At 39.7% G+C, this 15,738-nt stretch overlaps 1 protein-coding gene across 7 annotated transcripts; it reads left to right on the top strand.

Annotated features, from left to right (window-relative positions):
• The first annotated feature begins 556 nt into the window (after positions 1-556).
• On the top strand, positions 557-15,474 carry CEP20 (centrosomal protein 20). Of its 7 annotated transcripts, XR_014235842.1 has the most exons (7): positions 557-660; positions 3,862-4,059; positions 6,353-6,437; positions 9,536-9,631; positions 10,010-10,146; positions 11,613-11,762; positions 15,211-15,474. XR_014235842.1 is itself a non-coding variant. In XM_082360776.1 (6 exons), exons 1-6 carry the CDS (start codon positions 633-635, stop codon positions 15,285-15,287), a joined length of 621 nt encoding a protein of 206 aa, XP_082216902.1. In that variant the 5' UTR covers positions 557-632; the 3' UTR covers positions 15,288-15,474. The 7 variants fall into 7 exon arrangements, 6 of the variants coding, with proteins under 6 accessions (XP_082216902.1, XP_082216903.1, XP_082216904.1 ...); XM_082360776.1 differs by lacking the exon at positions 11,613-11,762; XM_082360777.1 differs by lacking the exons at positions 11,613-11,762; positions 15,211-15,474 and adding an exon at positions 11,075-11,395.
• The last annotated feature ends 264 nt before the right edge of the window (positions 15,475-15,738 follow it).

The raw sequence follows: 15,738 nt of genomic DNA, 5'->3' as shown, positions 1-15,738 counted from the left end.
TCAGTTTCCGCCTTTGTGAAATGTAGTAGTAATAGAGAAATCAATGTCAACGCGTGTAAAGCACTTATAAGAGTGTCAGGCTCATAGTAAGCCCTAATACAGTGGTCCTCAAGGGGTGATCCCCAAGATCAGCAGCATCAGCCTCATTTAGTAACTTGTTAGAAATGGCATTCTCGGACCTCACCCCAGATTTACTGAATCAGAAACTCCAGGGGTGGGGCCCAGAAATCTGTTTTAACAAGTTCTCCAGGTGATTCGGATGCATTCTCAAGTTTAACACCTGGTAACTATTAACAACTAGTACTTGAGGCTGCAGAGATGAGCAGTGGGCAAATCATGAAGGCTAAAGTTAAGCCCTAGGGTGCCAGCAGGACTCCTGGTAAGGTTCCGACCTGCCTCAGTCCGGGCTTACCCTCCCTCCTCCCTCAGCAGGGCCCGCCTAGAGCACTCGCTGATTGGTAGGGTCTCTCTGGACCGTCACCACCCATCCAACCACGGAGCGCGTAAACGAAGAGGGGTTGGACTAGGTGCGGCGAGAGCGGCGAGCCTATTGGCTACAGGCCACGCCGCGGAGCGGGGCGGAGCTGCGCGTGCGCGCAGCCTAGGCGCGCGCCCCTGGGGGCCGTTGAAAAATGGCGACTGTTGCCGAGCTGAAGGCGGGTGAGTATGAATGGGAAGCTTGCCGGCTGAACTATGTCGGCCTTCAGCCTGTGAAAAGGATGGGACGAAAGGAGGGTGCGCGGAACACTAGTCAGCCTTTTCGGGGGTCGTTCTGTGACTTCAGGGCCTGCGGAGCATCTAGAGGGTGTGGCGGCCGCCGCGCGGGGGCTCTGGGGGGATGTAGTTGCATAGGGGCAATGTTTAAACCGGCTTTGAGCTGGAGGAGGAGTCCCAGGATCCCCAGGTACCTGAGAGGTCTATAGTTCTGCACCTTGGGGCTCTGGCGCATCTTTCTGGACCTCGACGGGGGCGAGGCCGTGGGCCGGGCCTTTCCCTCCGGGCTGATGATTACAATATCTAAACCACCATTGTTGGTGTTCAGCACAATCCTAAACCATTTGCTTTGCTTATGTCATTGCATCCTTACAACCACCTGCGAGGTGGGTCGCGATTTTCCATTGGGAAAAAGTGGAGGTAGAAAGGTGTCTGGCCTGGCCATTCTTCTGTGTTTTTAGGAAAAGTTCCACAAATGTTCGAGTCCTTAAGCTGAGGACATTTGTACACCGTTAGTTGTGACGCAGATGTCCAAACAAGTAATAGTAATTATAGTTATTAGTCATCGAGCCTTATGTGTCAGGCACAGCCCAGCCCCTGTGTTACCTAACTGATTCTGTGTATCAACCTTATGCCCATTTCGTACATTAGGAAATTGAGGCGCTGAGAGGAGAAACAGATCGACCAAAGTAATTTAGCTAGAAAGAGGCAGAGTGAGAACCTAGAGATGCTGCACCAGGCCTGTAGGTCTTAGTTACTGAGTGATACTGCTGCCCGGCTAGTAAAACTAGTTCCATTTTTCAGGGAATTTAGGCTCTAAATCAGTGATTCTTAGAGATTTGGTGGGGAGAGTATGATTTGAGAATATGATTCAGGAATTATTGATTTAAATGTATGTTTGTGGCCCAGGACTGGTGAACAATCATTAAAAAGGCATACCTCTATCCACAAGGACAGACTTGACATGAATTGGTGAACTCTCTCCCCAGGAAACACATATCACCTGTAATATTGCATGCAACTTCTGAGGATTTAAAGATACTTTGGAATATAAACCAGGTTAAGAAGCTCTTCCCAAAGAAATTGTCATGGTACAGTGTTTTAATAAACATGATAATAGAGGGCAGATCAGGATGATGGAACCCTAGAACTCTCTAGACAAGCAATGTCCTACACCGATGTAGGGAGCCCTTTATGCTTTTCCTGCATTCCTCAGCTCTGAATGTGCTTAGTGTTCAAGAGAAACCCATTGAAAATGCTTGCCAATCAATTATCTTATATGGGCTTTCACCTTTTTAAAGCACTTTCACCTCACATTTTTCCACCTTACTTGGTTCTACCTCTGAGACATAGAACTCATGTTGAAGAAAACAAGTGAGGCAGGAGTTAGTGATCTACCGCTGAGGTAGTGATGAGACATGCTGGGTTTCCTAACTCCAGCTTCATTAATTCTCATTTCTTTGCTGAGTTTGAGGCTGTGCTGTGTGCAAATACAGAGTAATTGGGGGGAAAAAATCTCTCCGTCTAATTTCTAAAGATGGAATTGGAGAACAAGGGTTCGGTTATGATCCCAACATAACAAAGCTGTACCTTCCTTTTATGGACCTGTTACACAGTCTGACTGGGTGAGAACTACTCTTAACACACCTGCAAAAAAGGTTGAGGGGATGAATCTAAATATAAGGGCCAAGAAAGGTTAAAGTCTAGTTTGGATTGTATCTCTTTAATCGACAAAAACCTGACTCAGGTTTTTGTTGTTTATCAAAGCTTAAAACAATTTCATCTCCATGCCTACTTGGATACACTTCCTGGGCTCCCTTTATTTTATTTTATTTTTGGCCGCGTTGGGTCTTCGTTGCTGTGCGCGGGCTTTCTCTAGTTGCGGTCAGCGGGGGCTACTCTTCGTTGCGGTGCGCGGACTTCTCATTGCGATGGCTTCTCTTGTTGCGGTGCGCGGGCTCTAGGCGCGTGGGCTTCAGTACTTGTGGCTCGCGGGCTCTAGATTGCAGGCTCAGTAGTTGTGGCGCACGGGCTTAGTTGCTCCGCGGCATGTGGGATCTTCCCGGATCAGGACTCGAACCCGTGTCCCGTGTGTTGGCAGGCGGATTCTTAACCACTGCGCCACCAGGGAAGTCCCTGGGCTCCCTTTCTGAATTGTCATTATTGTGGTGTACTTATTTATAGCATAATACAGTATTAAACTATATTTATTACACCAGTAGTATACAGCACAGTATTATAATGCCTCTAGGCAGCTCTCTGTTCTAGGCACTACGGGTGAAATGTGTTAATTCTCTGGAGTTGTTATTTAGCTATTAAGGACAACGTGAGGAAAAAAAGGTTCCAGACCACTGCAAGGGATGATGCCAATTCAGCCCTATCCATATTAGTATTTATAGCTAAATCTCATTATCATAACTATTGATATTTGTAATAATGACCCTTGCTTATCAAGAAGTTAGATTACATTCAGCATATACATCCCTGATTCCTTGAGATGGCATTGATAAAGTTACATGTTAGATTTCTAAGTAGGCTTACAATTTCAAAATCTTACTGTTCTAAGGAATTAACTCATAATTGTCTTTAACAAACAAACAAACCCCCTGAACAAAAGCCCACCTTTTTGTTCAGAATGGGCCATTTCCCAAGGGTTCTGGGTATCAGTTTTTATACAAAGGACATGACATAGTCCTTCCTTTTTGGAGTGTACTTGTTATCTTTAATCATCTACTTTCTGGACCAGAGGGTTTTAGTGACATACAGAACCTGTCTGCAGTGACAACCATTCTTGAAAAGATATGAGACACTGGGAGATAAGTTCAGGTCCCAGTAAGCTAAGTATATTTCTCTCCCTATTTTCTTCTTCACTAAAGAATGTGTATCAGGCTGTAACCTCTGACAGTGACGATGTTGGAAGGATAAACTTGCATTTGCTTAAATATATTAAAATAAATCATCGCAACTTAGGAACTTTATTTTTTATTGCAGATGTGGCTTGTGGTAGCTAATGTGATGATTGTTCAGTTTGTCATAGAGTATAGGTTGAAAGTGCGTGTTTACCTTTTAAGCATTTTTCTTCAAAGTTTAGCTAAGAACGACAAAATTTCTTCTGTAACTGAAGCATTAATATTTTATATTTAACAGTTTTAAAGGACACCTTGGAAAAAAGAGGAGTATTAGGGCATTTAAAAGCAAGGATTCGAGCTGAAGTTTTCAATGCTCTTGATGATGAAAGTGAACCTCGACCATCATTGTCTCATGAAAACCTTCTAATTAATGAATTAATTCGGGAGTATTTGGAATTCAACAAATATAAGTATACAGCATCTGTCCTCATAGCAGGTAAGAGGTTATTTATTGTTAGTTACCTGATATGAAATCTGCCTCTTCCCTTCTCCCAATTCTCAGAAAGTGTTTAGCCTAGAAATCTAATTCCATTACCAAACAGTATCATCTGGGACATGACTGGGACATAAAACTCCCACGGGCTCTTTCCATAGCTTGAACAAGTTCTCGTGAGGTTTATTGTATTGTAGGGGAAAATAACTCAATAAACACTTAAACTAGGTGCATACTTTGAAAAATCATAATTCCTGGCACTGACAATAAATACTTGTTTACTGGTATTGAGAGTAAACAGTTCTTTACATTTTACCCTATGTGCTGTCAGTCTTTTTTCTATGTATATGCTTTAAAAACACACATACACACACACACACACACACAAATACACACACACAGATTTTATATATATTCTTTATTAAAAAATATAAAACATTGGAGATAAAGCCTCAAAATATTGCTACCATGTATTGATCAGGCACTGTATACAAATGTATGTGAAAGCATGATATCTAAAAAGGATTAGATAATCTCTTAGAAATTTCAAATCACTGTGTTGTACACCTGAAACTAATATAATATTGTGAACCAACTATACTTAAATAAAAAAAGAAAGAAGAGATCAACTATACTTCAATAAAAAAAAAGAAAAGGATTAGGAAGGTAAACTCCAAACTCATTCTAGTGATGGGAGGGAGAGAAATTGTATTGGGGGGAGGGAGTCAACAGTTAAAAAGAAATTTACTTTATCTGTTAAATTTTATTTCTTAAGAAAGAAAGCAAAAGAACTGGAAGAATATGCACAGTAGTCAGGATCAGCATTGCTTATGGGCTGGGGGAGATGAGGCTGGGAGGATGATCAAAACACCTTGCACGTACATAACTTGATTCCCTTGTTCAGGGTGTAATCTGTGCTTTAAGACTGTTTGGTGCCTTGGAGATATGCCTCCTCAAAGAAAAGAGATCATGAAGCGGATTTTGGAAGAGAGAATGGATTCCTTATTTGTGGTGCTGGAACTTTCCATTCGATAGATCTTTTGTTAATATTCTAGATCTTTTATTTAATGTTAACTGAATGTTAATACCTTAACTGAATAAAGACTGATGATTTTTATTGGTTTAAGGATCTTCAATATCAGTATCTTCACTTTCTTCAGTTTGTTATAGATGGCTATATAATACATTAATAATCAGAAAAGAAGAATATGAAAATATCACCAATTAGATGTCTTGGACTTGTGCTTACCTAGAATGGAATATAATGACAGTAGTCAAGTTTCTACAGTGTCTTGGCTTTTTTTTTTAAAAAATGAGGTAAAATTAACATATAAGATTCTTTACCATTTTTAGTATATAGTTCTATGGATTTTACCAAATTCATACAGTTGTGTAACTACCACCACAATCACAATCACGATATAGAATGTTTCCATCACCTCAAAAAATTCCCTGTGTCCCTTTGTAGACAACCTCTTCTCCTACCCTCAAACCCCTAGCAACCTCTGATCTGTTGTTTTCTGTACCTATCATTTGCCTTTTCTAGAACGTCATATAAGTGAAACCATGCAGGATGTAGCATTTTGAATCTGCTTCCTTTCACTCAGCATAACACATTTGAGACCATGCTGTTGTTTTTCCCCTCCGAATAGCATTCCATTGTATGGTTGTGTTGATTTATCTATTATCAGTTGATAGACATTGGGGTTGTTTCTAGTTTTTGGCAGTTATGAGTCAAGCTGCTATAAACATTCATTTACAAGGTTTAGCCGAACGTTGTTTTCATGTCTTGGGTAAAGAGCTAAGAGTGGTATTGCTGGGTTGTGTGTGGTAAGTGTATGCTTACCTTTATAAGTGGATGCAGCATTTTGTTCTCCTACCAGCAGAGTATGAGGGTTCCAGTTGCCCTGTATCCTTGCCAGCACTTCATATTAGTGTTCATTGTACTTTTAGATTTATTGCCGCCAAACGGATATCAGCGCTGTCATGTATTTAGTTTACAGGCTTCTTAGAAAATAGGACTTCTGAAGTCTAGTATATAGAAACAATATTTTCCCAACTCAAAATTGGGAGATTTAAAAAATAAGTTTATGTTAAACTGTATTAAAATATGCATTTAACAAAGTAGCTATTCTGAAAGTCATAAAATCACATACAGTTGCATGTGCCTTGGCGTGTGCCATCATCATTCTTCTAAAATCTGAAAAATGTGTATACCTCGTAAGTGTGGTTTTTATCAAAATCCTATTTACTTTTTACATTAATAAAGATCAGTGTTTTATGATTTTCCCCCCAGAATCTGGTCAACCCATAGTTCCATTGGACAGACAGTTTCTCATCCGTGAACTAAATGCATTTGAAGAATCAAAGGATAATACAATGTAAGAAGTTTTTAAAAAAATAAGTTTTCAGATATTGTTGTATTAGAGTCATAATTGCATAGCAGTGGTTTTATTTCATTTTAATTCAGTAGGTATTTATTTGGGCCCAGTGTGTGTCTAGCACACGTCCACGGTGTGCAGCTGTGAGTAGGTGCTAAATGCATGTGGTTTCAGAGGACTGAGCACCCCTGCTTCATCCTAAGGGTCATGTCTCTTGGCTTCTTGATCCATCCTTTTGTTTTTTACCTGAGGCTTTGCTCTATCAATTGTTTTCTTCCTCACATTTAACTCTTCCTCCTCACTGCTTCCTTCACTTCAACTTGGGAATGTACTCAAATCTCCCCTCTCCAAAAAAACCTCTTAACTCCTTTTATCACTGAACTTAGTGAAGATCAACCCCCTGCTTTCATTTTGTTATTACCCCCTCTTTTGCCTTCTCTGCATTTAAAATTCTCCCCTCACCGTTTATACTGAAACTATGCTCTTGAAAAAGAGTGACCACTTTCTAGTAGTTTCTTAGTTTTTTTCCTACTTTAGTGTTTCTTAAACTTTTTCTAGAGGATCCCTGAATGGCAGAAAAAATTGTACCTCGGAGGCCTGGGAACATAGATCAAAGCAACTTTCTCCTAGTAAGAAATTTCTTTGAAGTCTTATGTTTTCTCTTTCTAAAAGTTTATTGAATTTTTTCATTCTACTTCATGATATAATTTTTTTACCATTAAAATGTTTTAAATGACATGCCAATTAAATTGAACTCTCCCTCAAATCTTTGTATAAAATTAGTGTTCTGGGATCATATGCCACCTGTACGTCGTACCAGGCCCCTAGCACTAAGAGTGGGTATATATCTATTTCCAATTTGAGAAGCTCAGCTTTACTTGAGTTTCTGCAGTGTTTTGTAATATTGACAACTCTTCCTTAAAACACTTCTTCTTGTCATTTGTCTTTTATGACCCTTTACTGTCTTGGTTTTTCTGTCTCCCTAATGGTCATCACAGTTTCTTCATTGGCTCCTTTAGGGTTCCTTTAAATTTTGGGCACTCTCTCCCAAGTCTTGTCCTTAACTTTCTTTTCCTCTTGTCCCCCTGCCCACTTTTCTATGTAGTCTTGAGTCTTTAATGATGTCTCCACGCTGGTGACTCTGCTTTAAATCTTACAGAGCTCGTGAATCATGGACCTACATTTCTGCTGGCATCTCAAACTCCGTGTGTCCAAATATCAAGTCCATTATTTTCATCTCTTCAAGCCCCCCTCGTAGCTTCCTCATACAGCCATTCAGGTCTTCACCTGAGAGCTCACTTGCACTTCTGGCTCCTTCTCACTTCTCCACAAGTCATTTTGCGAGTCTTATCAATTTGGCCTGTGCAGTAGCGCCTGTCTGTCCTCATGCCCTGCGCCGTGCAGTTCAGGAGGCGTCTGTCCCGTTTCTCTCCAGTCACTTTCTTTTCTAACTGGTGTCACGCTGCCAATAGTTTGCTTTCTGAAAGACACTTATTGCTTTAAAACATTTCCATTGAAAAGTTTTCAGATTTTAAAAAGTAATGTGGTCCATATATGGTGTAGGGTCCAGTGGAAGTCTGAAGTAGCACTAATAGTCACATTAATATTTTTCAGTGAAACTTAAGAATTTTCACAAAAAGTAGGATAAAGTGTATAATAACCTTATGTTAGGTCAAGCCATGCCACCAAATGAGTTTGTGCCAAATTTATGAAGAAAATTAGTTTTCAGAGTGTTTGTTTTTCAAAATTGCAAATAAGGCATTGTGAAGCTGTACTTTAAAAACAATTATCTCTTTTTTAAGTAGGATTTTTGAAAAAAGAAACCTTAATATTCATGAAGCTGCAGGTTAAATGTGGTAGTTTTATATTTTCTAATATGTGTTAAAAATTTTAAATCTTAGGTAAATTTTATTGCAAATTTGGAAAACAGAATTTTTTAAATTTAAAAATCTTCTTTGACCAGTTAACACTTTGGGAAACAATGGTTTAAAGTAGACAAAGAGACCTATTTTATATTCCTGTATGAAGCTTTTATAAGAGCTGAGGCATCTTATTAAATAGAGAAACTCACTCTCTTGGTTTCTTTGTGGTATGGAAAAATTGCTTTTGTGTGTAGTTGGTTATTTATTGCTGTATAACAGATTACCCCAGAAGTTGGTGGTTTAAAACAATAGACATTTATTATCAGTGGAGAGGAATCTGGGCGTGGCTTCTGTGGCTAGTCTCACTCATGAGATTGCAGTTAAGATGTTGGCCGGGGATGCAGTCATCTGAAGGCTTGGCTGGAGCTGGGGGATCCGTTTCCATGTGACACATTCACATGGCTGTTTGTCGGAGGCCTCAGTTCTTCACTACATGTACCTTTCCATGGGACAGCTTGAGTGTCCTCATGATATGGCAACTGACTTACCCCAGAGAGAGTGACCAAGAGAGAAGGCAAGGAGGAGGCCACAATGCCGTTTATGACCTAGACTCTGAAGTTGCAAGTGCTGTCACTTAGTGCCTTACTCTGTTCCTGAGAAGTGAGTTCAGCTCACACTCAAGAGGAGAGCAGTTAGACTCCGCCTTTTGAAGGGAAAGGATGTCATACTTTGAACCATCACACTTGCTAATAAGTAGATAGATTATCTCAAAAAGACAATCCATTAAATTGATATTTTCAACTGTGATATTGGAAACAAGGGAAAACCACTCTTTATTGTCATCAGAGCAGCCTCCATTGGTGCAAGGGCACTAACGTAAATCTCCAGGCAGCATGCTGTAAGGAAAAGAATATGGGACTTGGGGTTCAAGTGTAAAGTTTGTTGACTATCTAAGCAATCTCTAGCAAATCCTCAGTGAGCTCTGGTTTTCTCATTTCTAAATTGGAGGTGATGATTATGACATCACAAGGTGGGGATAAAATGAAGGGAGAGAAGAGTGTTTTGTAAACTGTAAAGTAGCTTTTAAAATATTAGTTCTTACCCGACTCCTGTATAGCTTGCATTTATATACCATTTAATATGTGCCAGGCATGGTTCTAAGCACTTGACATTTATTAACTCATTTCGTCCATAACTGCCCTATGAGGTAGAGACTATGCTTATCCTCATTTATAGAGGAAGAAACATTTATGAGGCTGGGGATGTTAAGAATCTTGCTGAGGTCAAGTGGCAGGACCAGGATTTGAACCCAGGCAAGGATTTATTAATCCAGTAAGTATATATTGAATAGTTGTTTTGTATCAGACCATGTTAGGTAGTGGGAAATCTCATACTGGACTTCGGAGTTTAAAAAAAAAAAAGCTGATTCCTGTGCATTGATTGAAATTGTATTTCAGCTTAGGTGAGGTTTAACTTGTTAACGTGTTTTCTCTGGATTTTAAAATTGTCTTTAGAGTTAAATGGTACACTTAAATTTGAAAAAGCATGAACAGTTTGCAATTTGGATGATAACCATGCATCTTTTTTCTTTTAAGTCTGGTGAATTACTTGGCTGTTTTCGTGTCAGAGGCTACCTTTTAAAGAGTAGATATTTTTAAGCTTTTCCTATTTATTCAAATTGAATTGATTTTGATTTTCTTCCTGCTATAGACCTCTTTTGTATGGAATTTTAGCTCATTTCTTGCATGGAACTAAGGATGACATCCAAAATACATTTCTGAAAGGGTCTTCACTTCAGCCTCCAAGCCCAAATCTTGGCAGACAACCTAATGGAAGAAAGCAAATGGGTATGAGTTTTCTGAGACTTATCATTTAGCTATCAGCAAGTATATTTTCTTCCTATCTGTTTTTATCTTTGGAACAGTTTTTCCTAAGATTTTGAGTCAAAGTTTAATTCCATTTATATCCAGTATAGTTAGCCTGTGTTATTTATACTCAGAAAAACAATGCTTTTCAGAAGGAGAATCTTGCGAGGGGTGGGGAGATGACTAGGCAAAATTCTTAGATATAATTTCTATAAAGAAGTGTTGAAAAACTTGATTTTTACATAGATTTGTACTCTTTGGAGTAGCTTAGATCCTTAGCATACTGAAGAAAGAGCTTTTTATCACATTATCAATTTTCTTCCCTCTAAGACTGAAAAAAGGCAAGATTGCTGAATATAGATAGAGCAGTCAGAGGTTTATGTGTTGTCCTTTGCATTTTCAGGATTTTTTTTGAGGGGGTGGGGGGAATACTCTTTGTGGTAGCGTTGTAGTTATCTATAAATAAATTCTTAGGAGAATAGCTCATATTTCTTTTAAGAATGCTCACTCTTCCAATGAGGTTTCAGTTGTTTTGATTATATCAGCAATAGGACCTCAATTTGATAATCTAAGTTGAATGGTTTATAGCTCAGTGTTTCCAACTATGGTTGAGAGTTGATCTCTCTTTTTAAGGATAGTCATAGGTGGGGCTCAGGCAGCTGATTATCAGAACAAATATAAATCTTTTTTCTTGAACCTGCACCCTTGGCAGTGAAAGCATGGAGTCCTAACCACTGGACCGCCAGGGAATTCCCAGAACAAATATAAATCTTGACTGTTGAAATAAACTTTTAAGAAACATCTAAAGTGCAAATTGTCTTTTGCAGTTTTCCTGAACTGCCATGAGCAATATTGATCATGTTGGGCTTCCCTGGTGGCACAGTGGTTAAGAATCCACCTGCCAATGCAGGGAACACAAGTTCGAGCCCTGGTCCGGGAAGATCCCACATGCCGCAGAGCAACTAAGCCCGTGCGCCACAACTACTGAGCCTGCACTCTAGAGCTCGCGAGCCACAAATACTGAGCCCACGTGTCACAACTACTGAAGCCTGCGTGCCTAGAGCCCGTGCTCTGCAACGGGAGAAGCCACCACATGAGAAGCCTGTGCACCTCAATGAAGAGTAGCCCCCACTCGCCGCAACTAGAGAAAGCCCGCGAACAGCAACGAGGACCCAACACAGCCAAAAATAAATAAATAAAAAATAAATAAATTTTTTGAAAAAGAAAGTAATGGCCTTTTGAGATAATTGTGAATATTTAAAAAAATATATTGATCATGTTAAATACTTACTCTGTCTCTTAAGATCTGAAAGCAAAATATTTGTGAATCAGGGTGATCTCTTGGAGGTTAGTTTTGACTTTACTAGGAGTTATCCTTCTATATATCTTAGAATTCTAAGTCCATGGAACATTGGAAAAGAAATCATTCCCATCTACTTATTTTACAGTTGAGAAAACCAAGACTAAGAGGTTCATTGACTCATCGAAAGCCTGTAGCTGATCATTTTTAGCAGAGTCAGCACCCTTGATTGCCATTCCTGTACACTTTCCAGTTAAAGAATATGGAGAAGTTTTCTTAGTTCCTTTTTCAAGTATTGGTAAGGAACTGTCATTATTGCCTACTATTTGGCAAGAACTTAAAAAAACAAAACAAAACACATGGTACAAGAGTAGATCTCTAAACATCAGTAGTATAATGTGAAATTCCCTCTAACCTCCTCCCTCCTTGCCTCTCCCTAATGCCTTGATTTCCCTCCCCTCCACAGAAGGTAGTGCTGTTAGCAGCTTGGTGGGTGTCCTTCAGGAGTCATTTCTACGTATTTAAATTTATATACACTGTTCCTGTACATATTATCCTACAGTTTGCTTTTTTCACTTGTTTTATCAATTTATGTAGATCTGCTTCTACTACCTTTCTGTAGTATTCCATAGTACTATTGCTAATCAATAGTACTATTTACTGATCTACTTTTGTTTTTGTTTGTTTTTTGTTTTTGGCTGTGTTGGGTCTTCGTTGATGCTCGTGGGCTTTCTCTAGTTGTGGTGAGCGTGGGCTACTCTTAGTTGCGTTGTGTGGGCTTCTCACTGTGGTGTTTTCTCTTGTTGTAGAGCACGGGCTGTAGGCGTGTGGGCTTCAGTAGTTGCGGCACGCGGGCCCCAGAGCGCTCGGGCTTCAGTGGTTGTGGCTCACAGGCTCTAGAGCGCAGGCTCAGTAGTTGTGGCGCACAGGCTTAGTTGCTCCACGGCATGTGGGATCTTCCCGGACCAGGGATTGAACCCGTGTCCCTTGCGTTGGCAGGTGGATTGTTAACCACAGCACCACCAGGGAAGTCCTACTTTTGTATGTTTTAAATTTTTTGCTTTTACAGTATTGCAGGGTAGCATTAGTATTTTTCTTATGTGGATGCCTAGAAGTAGAATTGCTGGTTCAAAACATATGCATATTAAAAAATGTCGGGCTTCCCTGGTGGCGCAGTGGTTGAGAGTCTGCCTGCCAATGCAGGGGACGTGGGTTCGAGCCCTGGTCTGGGAAGATCCCACATGCCGCGGAGCAACTAGGCCAGTGAGCCACAACTACTGAGCCTGTGCGTCTGGAGCCTGTGCTCCGCAACGAGAGGCCGCGACGCTGAGAGGCCCGTGCACCGCGATGAAGAGTGGCCCCCGCTCGCTGCAACTAGAGAAAGCCCTGGCACAGAAACGAAGACCCAGCACAGCCAAAAATAAGTAAATAAATAAATAAATTAATTAATTAATTAATTAATTAAAAAAAGGAAAAAAAAAGCATTAGATGGAAATCTATAAAAAAAATAAATTAAAAATGTAGTAGATATTGTTTAATTTCCCTCCAAAAAGGCTTTACCACTTTACATACTTGCCAAGAATATATGATAATGCCAGTTTCTCTTTAATTGTCACCAGTGGATATTGTACACATTAACACGTGTTAACACAGCAAACCCATGACATTGGTATTTTTAGTTCCAGTTGGGTGAGTGGGGGCAGGGTGTGCTAGAGAGGATGCAAGAGTCCTTGGATTACCTTGGCTCCTGTCTGTATAAAGTGCCAGAGACATCAAAGATTCGAGTTCAGGTCACCAAAGCTTTGGGTACCTATTCTGTGGAAGACTCAGAAAGGAGAATGAGTGCACTAATAGGAGAACAGTGATATTGCAAATTATTTTTCTTGATCATCAAAAATGTTACTGGCACAACAGGGACCTCGTTGTGCAATGAATTGTGAAGAATTGTTAGCCCCAAATTGCATTATGTTTCAGTAATACATTTAGGCATTCCATTTACTTTCTCAACTCCAGCTTATTGTGTGAATGATACATAAGTTTTATTTGACAACATTGAGAAATTATAAAGGTATTAAAATAATTATTCTTCAGATTATATACCTTCTATCTACACAAAGTCATCCAGCTGAAATATAAAACACTAGAATTAAATTCTCTTTTATTTGAAGATAAGTCCAAAGCCTGCCATCATGAAAGCACTTCCTTTATTAAAGCTTTCAAAGTACAAAAAAAAATGAAGAGGGTTTATATAACAGGCACTCTCACCTTTGAAATGGTGGCCAGTTCATTAATGCTGCTGATGTTAGTGCTTGTAATATTGAAAGCAAGGTAGTTTTTGCTATAAATAAAAGCCCAGATATTTTATAATAGAGAAAATCATTATCAGCTCAACATTATTGCACATCTATGAAGTACATGAGTGACATACTTCACTCTTTTATAACACTTTTCTAGAAAACCTAAAATGGTTTTGCCCTAAGGATGTTGTTGATCTTGTTCTTCCAGCAAAGTTGCCTAACACTGAGGGGGATGAATTTTCCAGACCTGTGGTAGTGTTAGCACTCTGCACTGCCTCTGAGGATGAGGACTGCTCTGGACTAGCAAGACTGTGTGTACATCACCTTGTCCTCAGAATTAGCAAATCTAGTGTGCATTTTTGGTGCTACAATTGCATATTTCTAACAACTTGTCTAAATTTGTATTTTTTTGTCTCCTGTTATCAAAATGGTCATTAAAAAGGTTTTGTTTTTTTACTTGTAGAGAGTGTTTGGGGAATTGGGGGTTAGGGTTGGGGGGGTTCATGTTTTCTTAGAAATTTAGTTTGTGCATCGCATTTTTTTTTTTTGGCTGCGCTGGGTCTTGTGGTGCGTGGGCTCTCTAGTTGTGGCACACAGGCTTAGTTGCCCCGTGGCATGTGGGATCTTAGTTCCCTGGTTGGGATCTTAGTTCCCCGACCAGGGATCGAACCCATGTCCCCTGCATTGGAAGGTGGATTCTTAACCACTGGACCACCAGGGAAGTCCCTGTGCGTTGCATTTTTGTCGCATTTGGATGTTAAGTCTCTTTAGGTTCTTTTAATAGAGAATACTTCTGCCTGCTACCCTCTCCCCCAGGACAAAAGAAATGGATCAGACATAACTAGGGCCCTTTCTTTACTATTCTGGAGCACAGTGTGTGGTCACAGGGGCTCTGGGCTTCTCTGAACCTGCATGGAACTTTCTTGTTTTGTTTTTGGCTGAAGAACATTTTCTACAGTTTCTCGGAGGATTTTCGGATTTTGGTAGGAAGTTGTAAACCATGCTAGTTTTCTTCTTGCCGCAAGAGGGTGCTGCTGGGAGGATTTCTATTTGAAGAAAAGTTTTTTGTTTTTGTTTTTTTTCTTTTTAGTTGAGCTTTGGCATCCCTCAAAATACGAATTGAATACACAGTCCTTTCTTGTGAATTCCATTCCTTACATACAGTGTAAGTTTGTAAGTACTTACCCATGGGTTTACTCCAGGGTGTACTCTATTCACTTAAAAAAAAAATAGGAAACACTTCTGAATAATTAGAGTGAGTCCTTAGTACTAAACATTTCTGATTTCTTCAATAGTGTTTAAAAAAAACCTTTTTTAAAATTGTCCTAAGCCATCTAAGGAACTCACACAATATTAAATATATAACATCCTACAATATATGTAGATAAGTTTGCCTGCTGCCCATTTTTGCTTGGGATGAGTACTGACCTTTGCTTCTGTTCATTGCAGAGGACCACCTACAGAAGGAGCAGGGCAGGCGCGCTAACACTGAAAACCTGCACGCTTCTCCCGCAATGAAGAGATGACATTTCCATTTGGAGCGTTTTTTCTAAACTTGTATGTATTAAATAACTTATTTATTCTCCTAATGTTACCAGAATTCATCACTAGTATTTGTACTTTGTGGAAATGTGAGTTTCTGCAAAACCTTTAGCCCCTTGTGTTTTACTGCATTTGTGAATAAAAGCTAACTCTGTCATCTAGCTTACCAGATTTGACTTGAAAGAAAATGTGTTGCTTTTAGGAAGCTTTTAAAGGCCCCTAAATTTTTGAGAAATGAAAGGGTTTTTTAGTACCCTATAAATTCTTCTAAAAAAGTAATCAGGTCTTTATAGCCATATGCTCTGTTCTTTTTTTGGCTGTACCACATGGCTTGCGGGATCTTAGTTCCCCAAACAGGGATTGAACCCAGGCCCCGGCAGTGAAAGCGCTGAGTCCTAACCACTGGAGTGCCAGGGAATTCCCTGCTCTGTTCTT

The sequence above is a fragment of the Balaenoptera borealis genome (genome assembly GCF_965194805.1).
Source record: "Balaenoptera borealis genome assembly, chromosome: 16".
NCBI lineage: Eukaryota > Metazoa > Chordata > Mammalia > Artiodactyla > Balaenopteridae > Balaenoptera > Balaenoptera borealis.
The sequence above is the reverse complement of the archived record's forward strand: the minus strand, read 5'-3'. Positions and strand labels throughout refer to the sequence as shown.